At 40.4% G+C, this 17767-nt stretch overlaps 1 protein-coding gene across 4 annotated transcripts in view; it reads left to right on the forward strand.

The window, feature by feature from the left end:
• Positions 1-17767, forward strand: part of TMEM266 (transmembrane protein 266) — a 176655-nt gene that overhangs the window by 119032 nt on the left and 39856 nt on the right. For all 4 annotated transcript variants that reach the window (XM_075857641.1, XM_075857639.1, XM_075857642.1 and 1 more), the window contains 7 exons: positions 2870-2967; positions 4265-4419; positions 5485-5558; positions 6510-6566; positions 6778-6916; positions 7406-7521; positions 12180-12357. In XM_075857641.1, the coding sequence (XP_075713756.1) occupies positions 2954-2967; positions 4265-4419; positions 5485-5558; positions 6510-6566; positions 6778-6916; positions 7406-7521; positions 12180-12357 (733 nt within the window). In that variant the 5' untranslated portion in view covers positions 2870-2953. The remainder of the gene's footprint in view (positions 1-2869; positions 2968-4264; positions 4420-5484; positions 5559-6509; positions 6567-6777; positions 6917-7405; positions 7522-12179; positions 12358-17767) is intronic.

Below are 17767 nucleotides of genomic sequence, written 5' to 3' on the forward strand. Positions count from 1 at the left end.
GCCCTTAGCAGAGAAACACCCCCAAAACATAATGTTTCCACCTCCATGCTTGACAGTGGGGACGGTGTTCTTTGGGTCATAGGCAGCATTTCTCTTCTTCCAAACACGGCGAGTTCAGTTAATGCCAAAGAGCTCAATTTTAGTCTCATCTGACCACAGCACCTTCTCCCAATCACTCTCAGAATCATCCATATGTTCATTTGCAAACTTCAGACGGGCCTGTACATGTGCCTTCTTGAGCAGGGGGACCTTGCGGGCACTGCAGGATTTTAATCCATTACGGCGTAATGTGTTTCCAATGGTTTTCTTGGTGACTGTGGTCCCAGCTGCCTTGAGATCATTAACAAGTTCCCCCCTTGTAGTTTTCAGCTGAGCTCTCACCTTCCTCAGGATCAAGGATACCCCACGAGGTGAGATTTTGCATGGAGCCCCAGATCGATGTCGATTGACAGTCATTTTGTATGTCTTCCATTTTCTTACTATTGCACCAACAGTTGTCTCCTTCTCACCCAGCGTCTTACTTATGGTTTTGTAGCCCATTCCAGCCTTGTGCAGGTCTATGATCTTGTCCCTGACATCCTTAGAAAGCTCTTTGGTCTTGCCCATGTTGTAGAGGTTAGAGTCAGACTGATTAATTGAGTCTGTGGACAGGAGTCTTTTATACAGGTGACCATGTAAGACAGCTGTCTTTAATGCAGGCACCAAGTTGATTTGGAGCGTGTAACTGGTCTGGAGGAGGCTGAACTCTTAATGGTTGGTAGGGGATCAAATACTTATTTCTCTGTGCACAATGCAAATAAATATATATAATTTTGACAATGTGATTTTCTGTTTTATTTTTTTATATAATCTATCTCTCACTGGTAAAATTAACCTAGCCTAAAAATTCTAGACTGTTCATGTCTTTGACAGTGGGCAAACTTACAAAATCAGCAAGGGATCAAATACTTATTTCCTTCACTGTATATATAAAATAGCTCATAACTCAAAAATGAAAGTTTTTAAAAAAAAAACACTTTACTGTTATCTACATTGCAGCGCCGATCACGTGCAATAGGAGATAGGGATTTGAGAATCTGGTGACAGAGCCTCTTTAAACAACGGTGACAAACTGAAACCATTTGCACCTGATCCGTCACCATTGAAATCAATGGTGATGCGAATGAAAACCTATGGTTTCAGTTTGGATTCTGTTCATGGGTTCCACTGACTGAAAGTTCAGACGGAACCCATGAACGGAGTGCCAACGCAGATGTGAACAAAGCCTAAGGTGTGACATCACTTTATTATCTATGTGAAGACCATGACTGTGTGCACATCTTAGCTGTGACATCACTTTATTATCTATATGTAGACCTGACATTGGGTTTATTACCTTTGTACTGTGACATCACTGTATTTATTATCCCTGTACTGTGACATCACTTTATTTATTATCCCTGTGGTGGGATATCACTGTGTGCACATCTCTTAGCTGTGATGTCACTTTATCATCCATGTGCAGACCTGTCATTGTGTTTATTACCTTTGTAATGTGACATCCCTGTACTGTGACATTACAGTTTCTTATCCCTGTGGTGGGATATCACTGTGTGCACATCTTAGCTGTGATCACTTTATTATCTATATGTAGATAATGATATACTGTGACATCACTGTGTTTATTATCCCTGTACTGTGACATCACTGTGTTTCTTATCCCTGTGGTGGGATATCACTGTGTGCACATCTTAGCTGTGACATCACTTTATTATCTATATGTAGACCTGTCATTGCGTTTATTATCCCTGTACTGTGACATCACTGTATTTCTTATCCCTGTGGTGGGATATCCCTGTGTGCACATTTTAGCTGTGACATCACTTTATTATCTATATGTAGACCTGACATTGCGTTTATTATCCCTGTACTGTGACATCACTGTGTTTATTACCCCTGTGGTGGGATATCCCTGTGTGCATTAACCATATTCTGTGACATAACTATGAATTATGTCTTTGTGCATTGCTTTCAGATTTTTACGATCATCTCAAACAACATATGACTGGCAGTTTAAGGGAATTTATAAATTAGTTTTCTGTTGCAATGATAAATGAAAAATTCTTGTCAAATTTGAAAGTAAAGACACTAATAAATCACATTAGGTTTTTTTAATAGTTTCATATGGAAAGAATAACTATTCATGTTTATTAGCTGATTTTACCTCTGTTTTGTTGTATTTTTAGTGGTAGAAATGGACATTATGCGAGAACTTTCCAGAAGGAGACTAGCTGATGTCTGGCGCAGGGCTATAACTGTGTGCCAAACATTCAAAGTGCCTGCTCTCTTGTTGGGAAAGTAAATAGATAAGATTTTCCATTGGGATGTGGGCACACCGGTTATCTAGTGCATAGTACAATACATCTGCTCGCCATACAAATCTATGTTAGCTGAAGAGCAGTGTTCCCTAACCTCATAGTGTCACCTCTGCCTTAAAATAGAGAATGGTGTCACCTCTACCATAAAAATTGGACTCTATCTCCCCTTATTGTATTTCATTAGTGACTGGCTGCCTTTATTTCTCACAGAAATGGCCACTCAGCTCTCCCAGGCTCCTGTCTATATATGACAGTGTTATGGGGGATGGAGATGTATCCCTGCATAAGCAAGCAGATTTGTAGGGGGGTTGGAATCCCCATCAACCCCATCAGGTTGCACAAGGAATACTATTATTTGTTGTTAATAATATTGATAATAATAGTATTATTACTACTACTACTACATATTAAGGAATTGCTATTTAGTAGTAACCACAATAATTTTTAAACCGTTTGATAATCGCTACTTATGCAGTTCTTGGATATAACGTTGTTATACTTTTTATTCTTAGATGGATTCAAAGAATTGTTTCTTTTCTCATGTCTGGGTTAAATAACATCTGAAATATGAATGTGGGGTCTGCGCACAAATCGCCATGGCTAACCCACAGTAAGTATCATGGGATGACTTCTAGGCAGGATTTTGTTTAGCATTTCTCTGGTCCCGGTCATGTGGACGAGTCCTAGCACAAAGGTGTTACTCCTCTTCTTTCTACTAGGAGGCCCAGAATGGTATCATCTTCTCCTCTCAAGTAGGGAGCAGCAGCTCTGACACCCCCTTCAGTAGTAGTTACAGGAAAACTGCCACCCCCTTTTTGCCCATTTGTCACAGTAGCAATCTTCTCCCCGCAAGTACTGGACTCCAGTATGCTCCTGTGATTCGCCTTTTGCTGCTACGGAGCTACATACAGCAACCTATTTACGGCTGGTGTATGTAGCCTTCTACAACAGCCACTGCTAACAGAGACCAATGCTGGAGGAGCGTTATCAAGAGCTCTGACAGAGAGATAAAGTGCCACTCTGCCCTCATTGACCCTTTCTCTAACTGCTATAATAATTTAAAAAAAATACTTGTCTAGAAATCCACGCACCAATGCAGGTGGCTGGCGTCCATCTTTCCTGGCCGCAATGGAGGAATTGAAGTGTATATGGCATGTATCAGTATGGCCTTCACTAGTATAGTGAGTTACACATCTGAGTCTTGACCTAACAACGGAGAGTTATATGTGGCACCCACTCCTTGCAAAGTCCGCTGCTAAGCAATGCCGTAACCTATTCGGCTGCTATTCGGTGTGAGAAAGACGTTATTACAATGCAAAACTCTGTTTTTTGTTTTGCTGAAGTTCCATTTTAAATCTTGATATCTAGGCCTGCATATGTTTGATGCCAGAAGGGTTGTCTACAGTTCCCGCATTTGTAGTCTAGTGGTTTTGGTTCTATCATACAATCATTTAGGAACAACTCTAAATAAGGTTAAAGTGAATTTAGTTCACATTTTCTACATATAGTCAAATTGTAGCCGGTGTCCTACCAGTCCTTATAAATATGAAACGTACCCTGTCCATATTAATGCCCACTGGGTGCCGTCCGATTAAATGCTGCTGTGCCGTCGCTCATGACGTCTCTTTTCTTAACATAAACATACATTTACTAACCGTACAAACTGTTTCCTGATCAACACCCGACAGAGTTGGATACTTCTACACCGTGCCACAAATCTATCTTTCTTAGAAGAAATTCAGAAATAGTAGTCAAAAAATTAAGATGAGTCCATAAACCCGCTCACTGCCTGGGTGCAGGATATTAAACCAGAGGTAATGGTAACAAAATGGTGATGCACAGATAAAAATTATTGGATAAAATTGCTGTAGGAAATTCCAGACAAGATTTTTATTTTTTGTCCAAAGGTCGACCTGGCTGAAGCCATGCTGTGGCAAGAGGGCTACAGTGTGGCACATATTTCTGCTCAGCGTGGGAGTGAATAGTTTCCTGGTGGCCTGTGTGATCATAGTGGTAATTCTAATGACTATGGAGCTCCTCATAGACACAAAGCTACTTCAATGTGAGTTGGCGTGCCGCTTATATTATATTGGATTTGCTGGGTGTATGACATTTGTATTTTAGTCACTGAATGTATTTTATATTACCACTAGATCTCCGTCTAAAAGTGTAGCTAAACGTTTGACAAACTTCTGACATGTCATAGTGACATGTCATAAGTTTGGATTGGTGGGGGTCCGAGCAGTGAGACCCCCAACAATCGCTAGAACAAAAAAGCTGAAGTGTGCTCAGCTGCTTCGTGTCTGTTCGGCTTTTTCCAGAAAGCTGATGTATCGGAGTACGGGCTCATAGACTTTTTATTGAGTCCGTACTCCGATACATTAGTTTCCGGAAAAATCTGAACAGACTCGAAGTGGCTGAGCGCACACACCAGCACGTCATCTGCTTCGTTCTAGTGATTGGTGGGGGTCTCAGTGCTCGGACCCCCACCAATCCAAACTTCTGACATGTCATAAGTTTGTCAAACGTTTAGCTACACTTTAAATCTTTAGATGTTAAATATTTGGGGGGGACAAGAAGCAACTCCACTTTTCCTTGGCACCATTTTGAGCACTATAGACCAGTTTTGTTTTGGTTTTTTTAGAGATATATTTCTAGGAATTTTCCTAGAAATGTTTCAGTGAAGAAAACTACTGTATGGAATTGTGAAAACCACGAATTGTGAAAAAACGACTCTATGCATAGCATATGCATTGATGACATAATCATTGAGAGCTTTGTTACATCCTGCATAATGAGTTCCGAATAGACCATGTGGAGTGTTCGTCTGTTCGTTTGAAATTTACGTTTTCTATTCTTTTTTTGCTGTATTACAGTATTGTATGACTGGATTTGTACTTTGTATAAGATGTAATTATACTTACTGTCCTACTTATTTCAATTGAAAAAATAAAAAAAGATTGAACTGAAAAAAATACTGTGTGGAATTGTGAAAACCACGAATTGTGAAAAAACTACTGTATGGAATTGTGACATCAGAGGAGAAAATAACACCACAGAAATGTATTGTACTCTCTACTGAAATAGGGACCTTTTTTTAGTTTTTTGTTTTTTTTCCTATTCTTAGTCTCAAACGCATCGCAGTGTTCAGGGATCGTTCACTGGATTAGTCTGTCCATTCTCTCTTTCTTCTTTGTGGAGGTAAGATTTATTTTAAGTTTTCTTAGAAAAATTAGCACAAGTGGTCTAACCGATCCCTAAAGTCCACAGTCGCATCTATGAATAAAGTTTAGATACGGATTGTACACATTAGTTCTGTATTTACAGTATATTTGCTCAGTCGAGAGGAAGTTAAAAAAAAACAACAACCAACCAGCCTCCTAACTGGAATACATGGTTATCAAGCACATGGAATTTGCTTTCCGGCACCACTGACATGTTTAACCCCATCAAGACCAGGCCATTTTTAGGGCTAAAGATAAAAATATTTTTTTGTTTGTCTTCACCTCTCTGGAATTCCAACGGTCATGACTTTTCTATTTTTAGGTCTACGTAGTTATAGGAAGCCTTGTTTTATGTGGGACTAGCTGTACTTTCTTTGGGGTCATTGTGTGGCACATATATATTCGTGATTCACATTATATTCTGAGGGAAATACAGAAAAATGTAGATTTTTTTTATTTATTTTTCCCCCCTCACTTTACATTTTTTTTATTTTGAACATAGGCATTTTCATATAGGCAGTTTCTAGGGCATGCTTAGGCATACGTCTTAGGAAAAATGCCCTGGAGTCCTTCAATGGACCCTAGACTGTATTCATTTAAAAAGTATGAGTATAGATCGTATCACCTGTGACTCGATGAAATGGGAATCCCTCCGTTGCTTTTTCCCATGTATTCGCTTTAAACGTGGCATACAAGGGGTTACACAACAGATTAGAGGACCTCTGATCTTGTCTGATAGGACAGGACAGAGAGAGTGTATTAGAGCCGCTGTCCTGATCATATGGTGCAAGTGCTCTACAAATTCCTGCTTTGCATGTGCTGTACTATTATGGCACAGGTACTTAAGGGGTTAAAATACGTAATTGTTTTCAGGACATATGAAGTAAAAGATCACATAATGCAAAATTGTAATTTTTTTTCTTTCTAGGCCGTGTTAAGGATCATTGTTCTGGGAATCTGGGATTATATTGAAAACAAAGTTGAGGTGAGTTTTTTTTTTTTTTTTTTTTTTCCCCCTCTTATTTTGTTCTTGTTTATATCGGTCGATTCGATAGGCTTACCATTTACACAAATCCTCAACCATCGTACTAATCGTGCCCTGAGGGGCTCACCAGCCATGGATATTTCGTAGAATCATTAAAAAAGTCTTTGTTTTCTTACTGTTTTAATAATGATTTCATCCATATGTCTGACAGGTATTGGATGGAGCTCTTATTATTCTTTCACTCGCTCCCATGGTGGCGTCTACAGTAGCAAATGGACCTAGTAGTCCATGGGATGCCATCAGTCTCTTTATTTCTTTAAGACTATGGAGAGTGAAGAGAATTATTGATGGTACGTGATGTTTTACAGATTTCTGAAAATCACTACAACTGTCTTAGCTTTTCATCTATTCATCATATGGTAATATTAGGGAAAGTTCACACGCTTACTAAAAAATGTCTGAAAATACGTAGATGTTTTGAAGGGAAAACAGCTCCTGATTTTCAGAAGTTTTTGTAAGCAAACTTGCGTTTTTCGTGGCCCTTTTTGGAGCTGTTTTTCTATAGAGTCAATGAAAAACAGCTCAAGAAGTGACATGCACTTCTTTTTCGCGGACGTTTTTTTTCTGAACAGAACGCCGTATTTCCCATTGAAATCAATGGCCAGATGTTTGGAGGCGTAAACGGCTGAAAATAGCTTGTGTGAACATACCCTTACTCTTTTACCAGTGTTTGTTTTGGTTGTCTTGGTTTTTCAGCCCTTTACATCATATGTTCATACTGCGTTTGGTCACTATGTTCTGTTAATGTATAATGAAAACTGCAGCTCCTTTTCTTGCAGCCTACGTCTTACCTGTGAAAGTGGAGATGGAGATTGTGGTGCAACAGTATGAGAAAACCAAGATAATCCAGGAGGAGCAGTTGGAAAGATTGACACAAATGTGCCAAGAGCAAGCGGTCAGTTTTTGTTTTTTTTGTTACATCATAAAACTTAAGATCACAGCCTATTATATTCTATGTTTGTTCCACTACAATTCTTGCATTTGGGTTAGGATGGGAATATAATGTCATGATGCAAGGAGTGTAGGTTCTGGTGACCTCACCACTAAATTAAAACTTTTTTTTTTTTCCCTCTAGCTTGTTTTACATTGTGATAAGAATCAATAACCGTGGATTTAATGATTGTTTTACTTTTCTAACACTAGATGGTGCCATTTTACCGGTTACATGCATGCAGTGTATGTATTCATCAGTCTTTGGTTTTATTAAAGGGGTCTTCCCATGAGGGACATTTATGACATATCCACAGAATGTCATAAATGTCAGATAGATGCAGGTCCTACCTCTGGAACCCGCACCTATCTCTAGAATGGGGCCCTTAAACCCCGTTCTACCTTTGTGTTCCGGCTGATTTCCAACCATGAAGGAGAAAATAGCGTACCTCTCTGAGCTACGCTGTTTCCGTAAGCCCCATAGAACTGAAGGGTAGTTACGGAAACCGCATAGCTCGCATGCTACGCTGCTTCCGTAACTACCATTCACTACTATGGGGCTTATGGAAACAGCGTAGCTCGGCATGTTATGCGGTTTCCATAACTCCCAAACATGTAATCCGTAAGTGGCCATGAGTCAGCGTAAGCACAAAAAGCTAGAACAGGGTTTAGGGGGCCCCCGCTCTAGAGATAGGTGCGGGTCCCAGAGGTGGGACCCACATCTATCTGACATTTATGACATATCCTGTGGATATCCAAAGAAGTAGTAGGACAACAGCACACGTCTTCAAATCATCAAAGTGGTTTTATTGTCAAGACATCCACAAACGACAAGCAACGTTTCGACCCATAGTGAGTGAAGGGTCTTTGTCAAGCCTAACATTATGTCTAAAAACATCGTTATAAATGGGTGAATACAAATGATCACATGGCCCATTCCAACCAGTGAACATCGTGAATCTGGTCTCCCAGGTGAAGCATACATTAGTCTTAATGACATACATCAAATAGTTATATAATCTTCAAAAACGTGCAAAACTACAATGTGTAATACCTCTTTAATACATCATCATCAATAATATATCAATCATTGTTATTACAATAGAAAAGTGAAGGAGGAAAGTTCACCACACTCCAGGTTCCAGCTACGATCACAGAGCTCTACTGTGCATGCTCAGCAATCAATCATCTCTGCTGTGCAAAAAATAAAGACCAGCGTTCGATCAAAAATAGTGATCAAAGTATGTATAAATGTAAGACATCCTCAGTCATAACAGGAATCCATCATACTGCAGCTCCATATCTGTATATTTTAAGGCAAAATTAATTCAATAATTAAAAACGGCTTCACTCTGTATAAGTCACATGTTAAGGGCAATAGAGAAATGTCTCGCCAGCACCGGATGTGACCCAGGGTGTAGACGCTTCATCCTCCAGCTGTTGGAGCTGGTACTAAGGAAGAATTATTTTCTCTTTGGTGACCAGTTCTATTTACAGCTAAGGGGGACGGCGATGGGGTCCAACGTACGCGAACATCTTCATGTCCACCTTTGAGGAGGAGTATGTCTACACCTCCCCCCATATGGGTCACATCCGCTGCTGGTGGAGATTTATTGATGACATTTTTGTCATATGGGAAGGTGATAGGTTGGGTCTTGATCAGTTTTTGTTAGAACTTAACACACATATTCCAGCTCTTCAATTTACCATGGTTTGTTCTGATCGAGAATTACAATTTTTGGACACTTTGGTACAATGGAAAGACGGAGTATTTTCCACAGATTTATTTGTGAAACCCACAGACAGAAATAATCTCCTTTTATATAGTAGTAACCATCCTAGACACATGATTGAGTCGTTACTATGGAGTCAATTATTGAGGGTAGATAGGATTGTGTCAGATACTACACAGAAACAAATTAGGTTGACTCAGATGTGTAATAAATTTACGAAGAGAGGTTATCCTAGGAAACTTGTACAGAAACATAAGGATAGACTAGACAATAGTTTGGAATCCAATATTAAGGGTGTACAAGTTGAACGTATACCATTTATATCAACTTTTGGCAATTTGAGTGGTCGCATAGGTAATATTCTGCGAAAGAATTGGCCTATAGTGTCTAAGGGACATAATGAGATTGACACGTTGAGAATACCACCTATTATGTCATATCGGAGGACTAAGAATATCAGAGACACACTGGTTAAGTCAGACGTGGGTAGTAGAAAGAAAAATACACAATTACTACTTTGCCCCCCCCAAAAATGGTAATTTTCCCTGTCTGAATTGCTGCAATTGCAATAATATTGTGAAAGGGAATAGTTTTCAGCATCCACATACGGGGAGGGTCTTTAATATCAGACACAGATTTACGTGTAATTCAGATTTCGTTGTATATATGATTACATGTCCTTGTTCATTGATTTACATAGGAGAGACAACTATGCCTATTAAATTGAGAATTAATAAGCATAAAAGTACAATCAGAAAGAAAATGATGGAACTTCCATTACCAAGGCATTTTATTGAAAAGAATCATCAGTTAAATCAATTGAGATTTAGGGTAATAGATTGTGTCCCGATACTCAGGAGGGGAGGGGATAGACAGAAGCTATTGAAAAAGAAAGAATTACGTTGGATCTTTGAGTTAGATTCCCTATACCCCAAAGGTTTGAATCTAGAATACAAGATAATTCCTGGACTCTGAAATCCCATTGCTGTTTTTAACATTTTTTTAATATTGTACACTTGATGGGTGATTTCTGACACATTGTGTAGCATCTATTTTTTGCATCGTCTTGTATTCCTGAGGGTCTTGATATTTTTGGAATATTTCTTACAGATTTGAGCATGTTCGTGATGGAGGTTTATTCACCACACGCCAGCGGATTTATGATCAGAACGAAGATTATAGCGGTTCCTTTCATGTTGGCATCCATCTGTATTTTTTATGCAATGTTTTTGAGTATAGTGGTTTTTTGATTGGGTGGGCTATGGTTGATGCTCTATCATCATTCTATAAATCTCGTGTTCTGTGCGGTATAGGTGTCCGACATGTTTTGTTGGACAGATATTACGAGCATTCCCTAGAAAGTCTTTTAATCACTTTGAGTGATTCGATTTATGTAGGCGAATTAACACTAAAGAGTATTTGATGACACTAACTTTTAGTGATTGATATCATGTAGTAATATGAACCTGATCCCTTCTCCTTCCGTCTGCCCTGTTCACATGTGACTTAACATCACGGAATGAAGGCGTTTTTATCATCATTATATAAATCTCGTGTTTTGTGCGGTATTATTGTCCAACATGATTTGTCGGACAGAAGTTACAAGCATTCCCTAGAAAGTTTTTGAATCACTTCGGTGATCCGATTTATGTAGGCGGTTTAACACTAAATAGTATTTGATGACATTAACTCCTAGGGATTGATATCATGTAGTAATATGAACCTGATCCCTTCTCCCTCCGTCTGCCCTGTTCACATGTGACTTAAACAGAGTGAAGGCGTTTTTAATTATTGAATTAATTTTGCCTCAAAATATACAGATATGGAGCTGCAGTATGATGGATTCTTGTTATGACTGAGGATGTCTTATATTTAACTTCTAGCGATTGATATCATGAAGTAATATGAACCTGATCCCTTCTCCCTCCGTCTGCCCTGTTCACATGTGACTTATACAGAGTGAAGCCGTTTTTAATTATTGAATTAATTTTGCCTCAAAATATACAGATATGGAGCTGCAGTATGATGGATTCCTGCTATGGCTGTGGATGTCGTATATTTATACATACTTTGATCACTATTTTTGATCGAACGCTGGTCTTTATTTTTTGCACAGCAGAGATGATTGATTGCTGAGCATGCACAGTAGAGCTCTGTGATCGTAGCTGGAACCTGGAGTGTGGTGAACTTTCCTCCTTCACTTTTCTATTGTAATAACAATGATTGATATATTATTGATGATGATGTATTAAAGAGGTATTACACATTGTAGTTTTGCACGTTTTTGAAGATTATATAACTATTTGATGTATGTCATTAAGACTAATGTATGCTTCACCTGGGAGACCAGATTCACGATGTTCACTGGTTGGAATGGGCCATGTGATCATTTGTATTCACCCATTTATAACGATGTTTTTAGACATAATGTTAGGCTTGACAAAGACCCTTCACTCACTATGGGTCGAAACGTTGCTTGTCGTTTGTGGATGTCTTGACAATAAAACCACTTTGATGATTTGAAGACGTGTGCTGTTGTCCTACTACTTCTTTGGATATACATCGTGCTGGAGTGGGTTTGCCTGGCTTGACAGCGTGCACCGCACCATACTCGGGACTAGTGCTGCTTCAAAAATTTCCTTTTCTCTGATATCCTGTGGATATGTCATAAATGTCCCTCGTGGGAAAATCCCTTTAAGTTACTAAATCTCTCCAAATCTTCTACTTTATCATGTTTTACAGGTACAGGGCGCCCACAAGACTCTTATACAAATTTCATTTCAAATTTCCAACATAAAAAGATCATCCTGCAAATGTCTTTATTTCCACAATATTCATAAAATACAATTTGGTTGATATACCTATATATTTTTTATCTTCTCTTTACCAGTTTGAAATTCGTCAACTAAGAGCCCACCTTGCACAGCAAGATTTAGATATGGTTGTCGAGAGGGAACGAGCCTTAAAGATCCCACATGAGCTTCAGATCAAAAATGACCGGTTCATGGTAGTGGCGGGTAGAGATTCTGATGAGGAAGCAACAGAAAATATCACTGAGCTTTCACATGGTGAGTGCATAGTATACAGAGTCCTCGTAGTTAAGACATATATTACATTCATGTGAATTGGCAGCAGCAATTGGCCACCGTCCATGCAGGAATAGAGAAGAGTTAACAAGGTAAATATAGTTTTGTGTGTCTTTACATTTTCTCCCGTGTAACGCTATTGTTATAACCTTGAAAACCCCTTCAATAACTTATTCAGTGTAGCGCTAGTGGCTTCTTTCATATAATATTTTGCCATCATCTACATATATATATATATAAAAAAAAAATTGTACACTTTAAAATAGTTGTGTATCAAGGACACCTCTGAGGCATTCTTCACACAGATTGTAGTCCAGATCTACCATAAATGTCTTTCATCTGAATACCCCTCTAATCACTGAGGGGTAAGATATTTAACAAGAACGATTAAAATGAAATTTTTACTTCGTTAACATTAAGAATGGGCTATTTGCCAAAATTACTAATATCAGGCTAAAGCAATTAACTCTGATTTACTAGAGCACAGGATTGAAAAAGAGCAGAGACTCAATATCCATGAAGTTAACAAATACCCTGCTCTAGTAGAAAAATATTTGAATTGAGAAATTGCCACTAAATTGTCTGAACATCAAACACACTGTCCCTACGCGTTTCAGCACCCCAGATTGATTAGCGGGTGCATCATCAAGGGTCACAGACAAGACTTGAGCTCGATTATAACCGGGCAGTATTGTTAGGTACTTTCTGACAAGCACCGGTTTAGGACCATAGCTTTACAAATTATTAGTGATTATTGCCGGACAGCGCTGAAAAGTGCTGTATCGTGTCTCCCGGTGTGAACGACACTAGTATCTGGCCGCACACACACCGGAAGAACGCAGAGTCTAAAAATACTTGGTCACGCCCAACAAGTCTGCGTCATCGGGGCTGGCCACAAATCGCCATATGAGACGTTATGTCTGACGTCCGTGAGCCACGCCCACATCCCTATCCTAGAAGCGGCAATCAGGAAACTGAGGGAACCAAAGCGGCCATGTTATTGAATATCGGCAAAACGTCATCAAAGGGAAATGTATAAGATATTGGAGAGAAGCAGCCGGAAGTATAAACTAGCCGCAACTAATCTGTATTGATGACATAGAAGCGGGTCAAAAGTAAAGTACATTAAATATCTGGGCCAATAAGTATAACAATGAAATACTAAAAATAGAACTACAGCAAAGCGATCAATGGGACAAAGATGGAAATGTGTAGAAAACCCTGCCTGATGCTAGGATAGATTATGATATATTATAAAATATGGTATAGAGGCATGGGTGGGAAAATAGGGTGGAAGGTCAAATTATTATAGGAATCATGTATATGAAATATGTTAATTTAAACCCAATGGCTTCGTAGTTTCCATCCTAAATATCCACTGGACCTCTTTTTGTAAAATGTGTTTGTTCCAATTGCCACCCCTTCCTGATGGTCGTATGAGTTCTATTCCTTGGAACCCAATAACTCTGTGGTCCCCCTGATGTGATTCCCATACATGCCAAGCCACAGGGGTATCATCTTCCCTTAAAATGTCACACACATGATCCCTAATGCGTCTCCTAAATTCCCTTTTGGTTTTACCTATGTATTGGAGGTTACATATACAGGTAATAAAGTACACAACACCTCTTGTCCTAGAGTTGATGAAGGATCTATTTTCAAAAACCCTGAATGACTTGCTAGTGTGAATTGAGGCACATTCTTTACATGTTCCACATCGATGGGTACCCTCGATGTTCGCAGTTAGCCAGGTGGATGTTTTCAACGGATAATAATGGCTATATACCAATCTGTCCCAGATGTTACGACCACGTCTCTAAACGTGATGGAGGGGTATTCTCCTACCTGATCACCAACATCCGGGTCAGCTCTAAGGATATCCCAATAAGTGTCCAGGATCTTTCTGACTTCTACATTGGCAGAATCAAATGTCCCTATGATCTTGAGCTGGTTTTCCTTGGTTTGATGTGGTTTTGGGTTGAGTAAATCATCCCTGTTTGAACCCAGGACATGTTGATATGCACTATTAAAGGGAACCTGTCACCAGCATTTCACCTATTAAACCAGCAATACCTGGTCGTAGTGGGTGAAAAATAATTTCTATATAACCTATAATTGTCTTCTTAGCGGGCTCTGTAGCTTTAGTATTCAATTTTTTAGTGTTCCCACACCGTATGCTATTGAGCAGAAAAGAGTCAAATCTTCGTTTGAAAAGAATCAAATCTTCGTTTGAAAAGAGTCATATCTTCGTTTGAAAAGAGTCATATCTTCGTTTGAAAAGAGTCATATCTTCGTTTGAAAAGAGTCATATCTTCGTTTGAAAAGAGTCATATCTTCGTTTGAAAAGAGTCATATCTTCGTTTGAAAAGAGTCATATCTTCGTTTGAAAAGAGTCATATCTTCGTTTGAAAAGAGTCATATCTTCGTTTGAAAAGAGTCATATCTTCATTCCTCAAGTCTTTCCGAGTTTACCCCGCCTCCTTACTTTTGATTGACCGCTCCTTGCCACACAAAATACTGAGCTTGCGCATTGATGTCCTATTCTGGTATGTGCGTACAACGGGACACCGGATTATTATGATAAAAGCCGCGAAATGTTTGCAGACCGTTATTTACAGTCGGAGGAGGAGTTTAGGAGAGGGGATAACGGCAATGAACTTTTGATAGCAGTGGCCAGTGAGGGATAAGTAAAGTTCAATAGGTGAAATGCTGGTGACAGGTTCCCTTTAAGTACCCCCTGTGGGTAACCCCCTTCATTTTAAACCTGCCTCTCATATCAGAGGCTGAAGTTTTGAAGTTTGAGATTGTGGAACAATTACACCTAGCCTTTAGATACTGGCTCTTGGGTATCCCTTTCTTTAAGGCTGTTGGATGGCAACTCCCCCATTGGGATGTCGCACAGATGAAGCAGGAAGAAGCCCGGAGATCTAGGCAGTGTGTAATCTGTAAACCTAGAAGCTATGCTCCAGACCTTATCCCAAAAAGTTGTTCATCGCTGGCAGTCACACAAGGTATGTAAAAGATCACCTATCCCCACCCCGCATCTCCAACACATAGGGGACACTCCCGGATAAAATTTGTGAAGTCTGGAAGGGACCCTGTACCACCTCGTCAGAATCTTATATCCTGCTTCCTGAATTCTACTCGATATGGAAGATTGAGTCATCGTGTCCAACCGAGTACGCACATCCGCTGTAATAGATCTGTCGCCCATTTAGCCAAGAAAGATGGATGTGAGTCTGCCATTAGGGAATTTAACAAACTATATTTTACGGAGAGGGTGTGGCGAAGAGAACCCGACATTGTGCATAAAGTTTCAAATGCTGTTAGCTCACGTGAGAAATCGGTTGCGGGGGAGAGAGAGAAAAGAAAGTGACGTAATTGGGAAGCCTGCCGGAACGGGAGGTGTCCCGGATCCGCACTGTCAGTTAATTGAGTTGCCGTCTTCCAACTGTCATTATTAAGATAATGACGGGCCTGGGTCTCCGCAGCCAGACGTTTGTGAGAGAAAGGCCGGGTTCACAGCCCAGTTGAAAAGAGGGATTGTCTAATACGGGGTATAGTGGTGACTGAGAAGGGAAGATACGAAGATGCTTGAATGCAAGTGTCGCAACTCGAAGAGTAGGACCGATAAGGGAATGAGATCTCGCCACTGATGGAATCCGATCCAACAGCCATGGGGCCGTAGTGAGAGGAAGGGATAAAAAGGATTGTTCCAGCTCCACCCATGGTTTGGATTTGCCATGTCTACACCAGTCTATGATGCGCTACAAGTGTGTCGCCTGGTAGAATTGGTGAATATCAGGCAAGCCCAAACCTCCATCAAACCTCAGACGTGTCAGTCATACGTGCAATGCGTGAGGGTTTGTTTGACCAAATAAACTTAAGCATTAGGGATGAGAGGGAGGTAAAGAAAAGACGTGGTATGTGGATAGGGAGAGCCTGAAAGAAGTACAACAGATGTGGCAATACATTCATCTTGAATGTGGCACAACGACCAAACCAAGTGAAAGTCCCTTTAGACCATCTCTCAACATCTCCCTTAAGTGTTCGCACGATATGGGGATAGTAACATGTATAAAGGTGGGAGGGCCGATTCGCAAGACGTATGCCTAGGTATTTAATGGAGCTAGCCGCCCACTTGAAAGGGAAGGAATCCGTCAAGGCTTCCACTAATTGGGACGGAAGGGATATATTGAGAGCTTCTGACTTTTGGAAGTTTATTTTAAAATTGGACAGAGATGCAAAGGACTGAAATTCAGCCATCAGGTTTGGCACCAAGATGCGGGGCTGTGAGAGGAAAAAGAGTAAGTCATCCGCGTATGCCGCTACTTTGAGTCGTATCTCCAACCTGGACACCCGCAACATCTGGGTTATCTCGGACATGACATAAAAAGGGTTCCAAACACAGCGTGACAATCAGTGGAGAGTGCGGGCAGCCCTGGCGGGTTCCGTTAGAATAGGGGAAGGACGATGAGTTGTGACTATTGACCTTCACAGATTCCGAAGGGGAGGAGTAGAGACTCAAAATCCAGCTGAGCATACCCCGGGCCGGACCTATATAAGATAAAGTCTCCTGGAGAAATGACCAATCATTTCGGTCGAACGCTTTTTCGGCATCTGTAGAGAGCAAAGACACTGGAACCGAGGAGGCGGTAATGTGTTCAATGAGATTGACGGCTCGGATGGTATTGTCCCTGGACTCTCTCGAAAAAGAGAGCCTGTCTGGTCCCCATGAATTATTTTAGATAGGAATGGTGTGATTTGTGTAGCTAATATCTTTGAGAAAAGTTTTAAATCTAAATTTAGAAGGGAAATGGGGTGGTAACTACTGCATTGGGAAGGGTCCCTGTCTTCCTTAGGGATTACTGTTTTATATGGGCTCTCAGTGTGTCTACAGTCAGTGATCCACCTTCCGGAATGGAATTAAAGGCCGCCAAAAAGGGACTAGTGAGGAGGGGAGTACGTTTTTTATAATAGGCCAGCGAAAGACCATCCGGGCCAGGGGCCTTATCGGTAGGGGAGGTTTTGAGAGCTTCAAGAAATTCATCTTCCGCAATCGGGGCGTCACGTGCCGACACTGCCTCCTGTGGAATCTGGCATAATCCAGAGGACTGAATGTACGATCTGATGGCTTCACGTCTAGAACTGGGGAGTGGAATGCCCTCAGTATCCCGCAGGTTGTACAACTTTAAATAGTAGGAACGAAAGGCTTCTGCAATTTGTCCCGGCGAGAGTACCTTCGTGCCCTCCGGTGTGGTAATGAAAGGAACATACGTGCGTGTCCTCTGCAAAAGTAAAGCACGTGCTAACGTGCGACTCTGCTTGTTGCCAAATTCATAGTAGTGTCAACGGCATTTAGTAAGGGAGGCTTTGGCAGCTGAGAGCGTCA

This window comes from Rhinoderma darwinii, chromosome 3, assembly GCF_050947455.1.
Source record: "Rhinoderma darwinii isolate aRhiDar2 chromosome 3, aRhiDar2.hap1, whole genome shotgun sequence".
Taxonomy (NCBI): domain Eukaryota; kingdom Metazoa; phylum Chordata; class Amphibia; order Anura; family Rhinodermatidae; genus Rhinoderma; species Rhinoderma darwinii.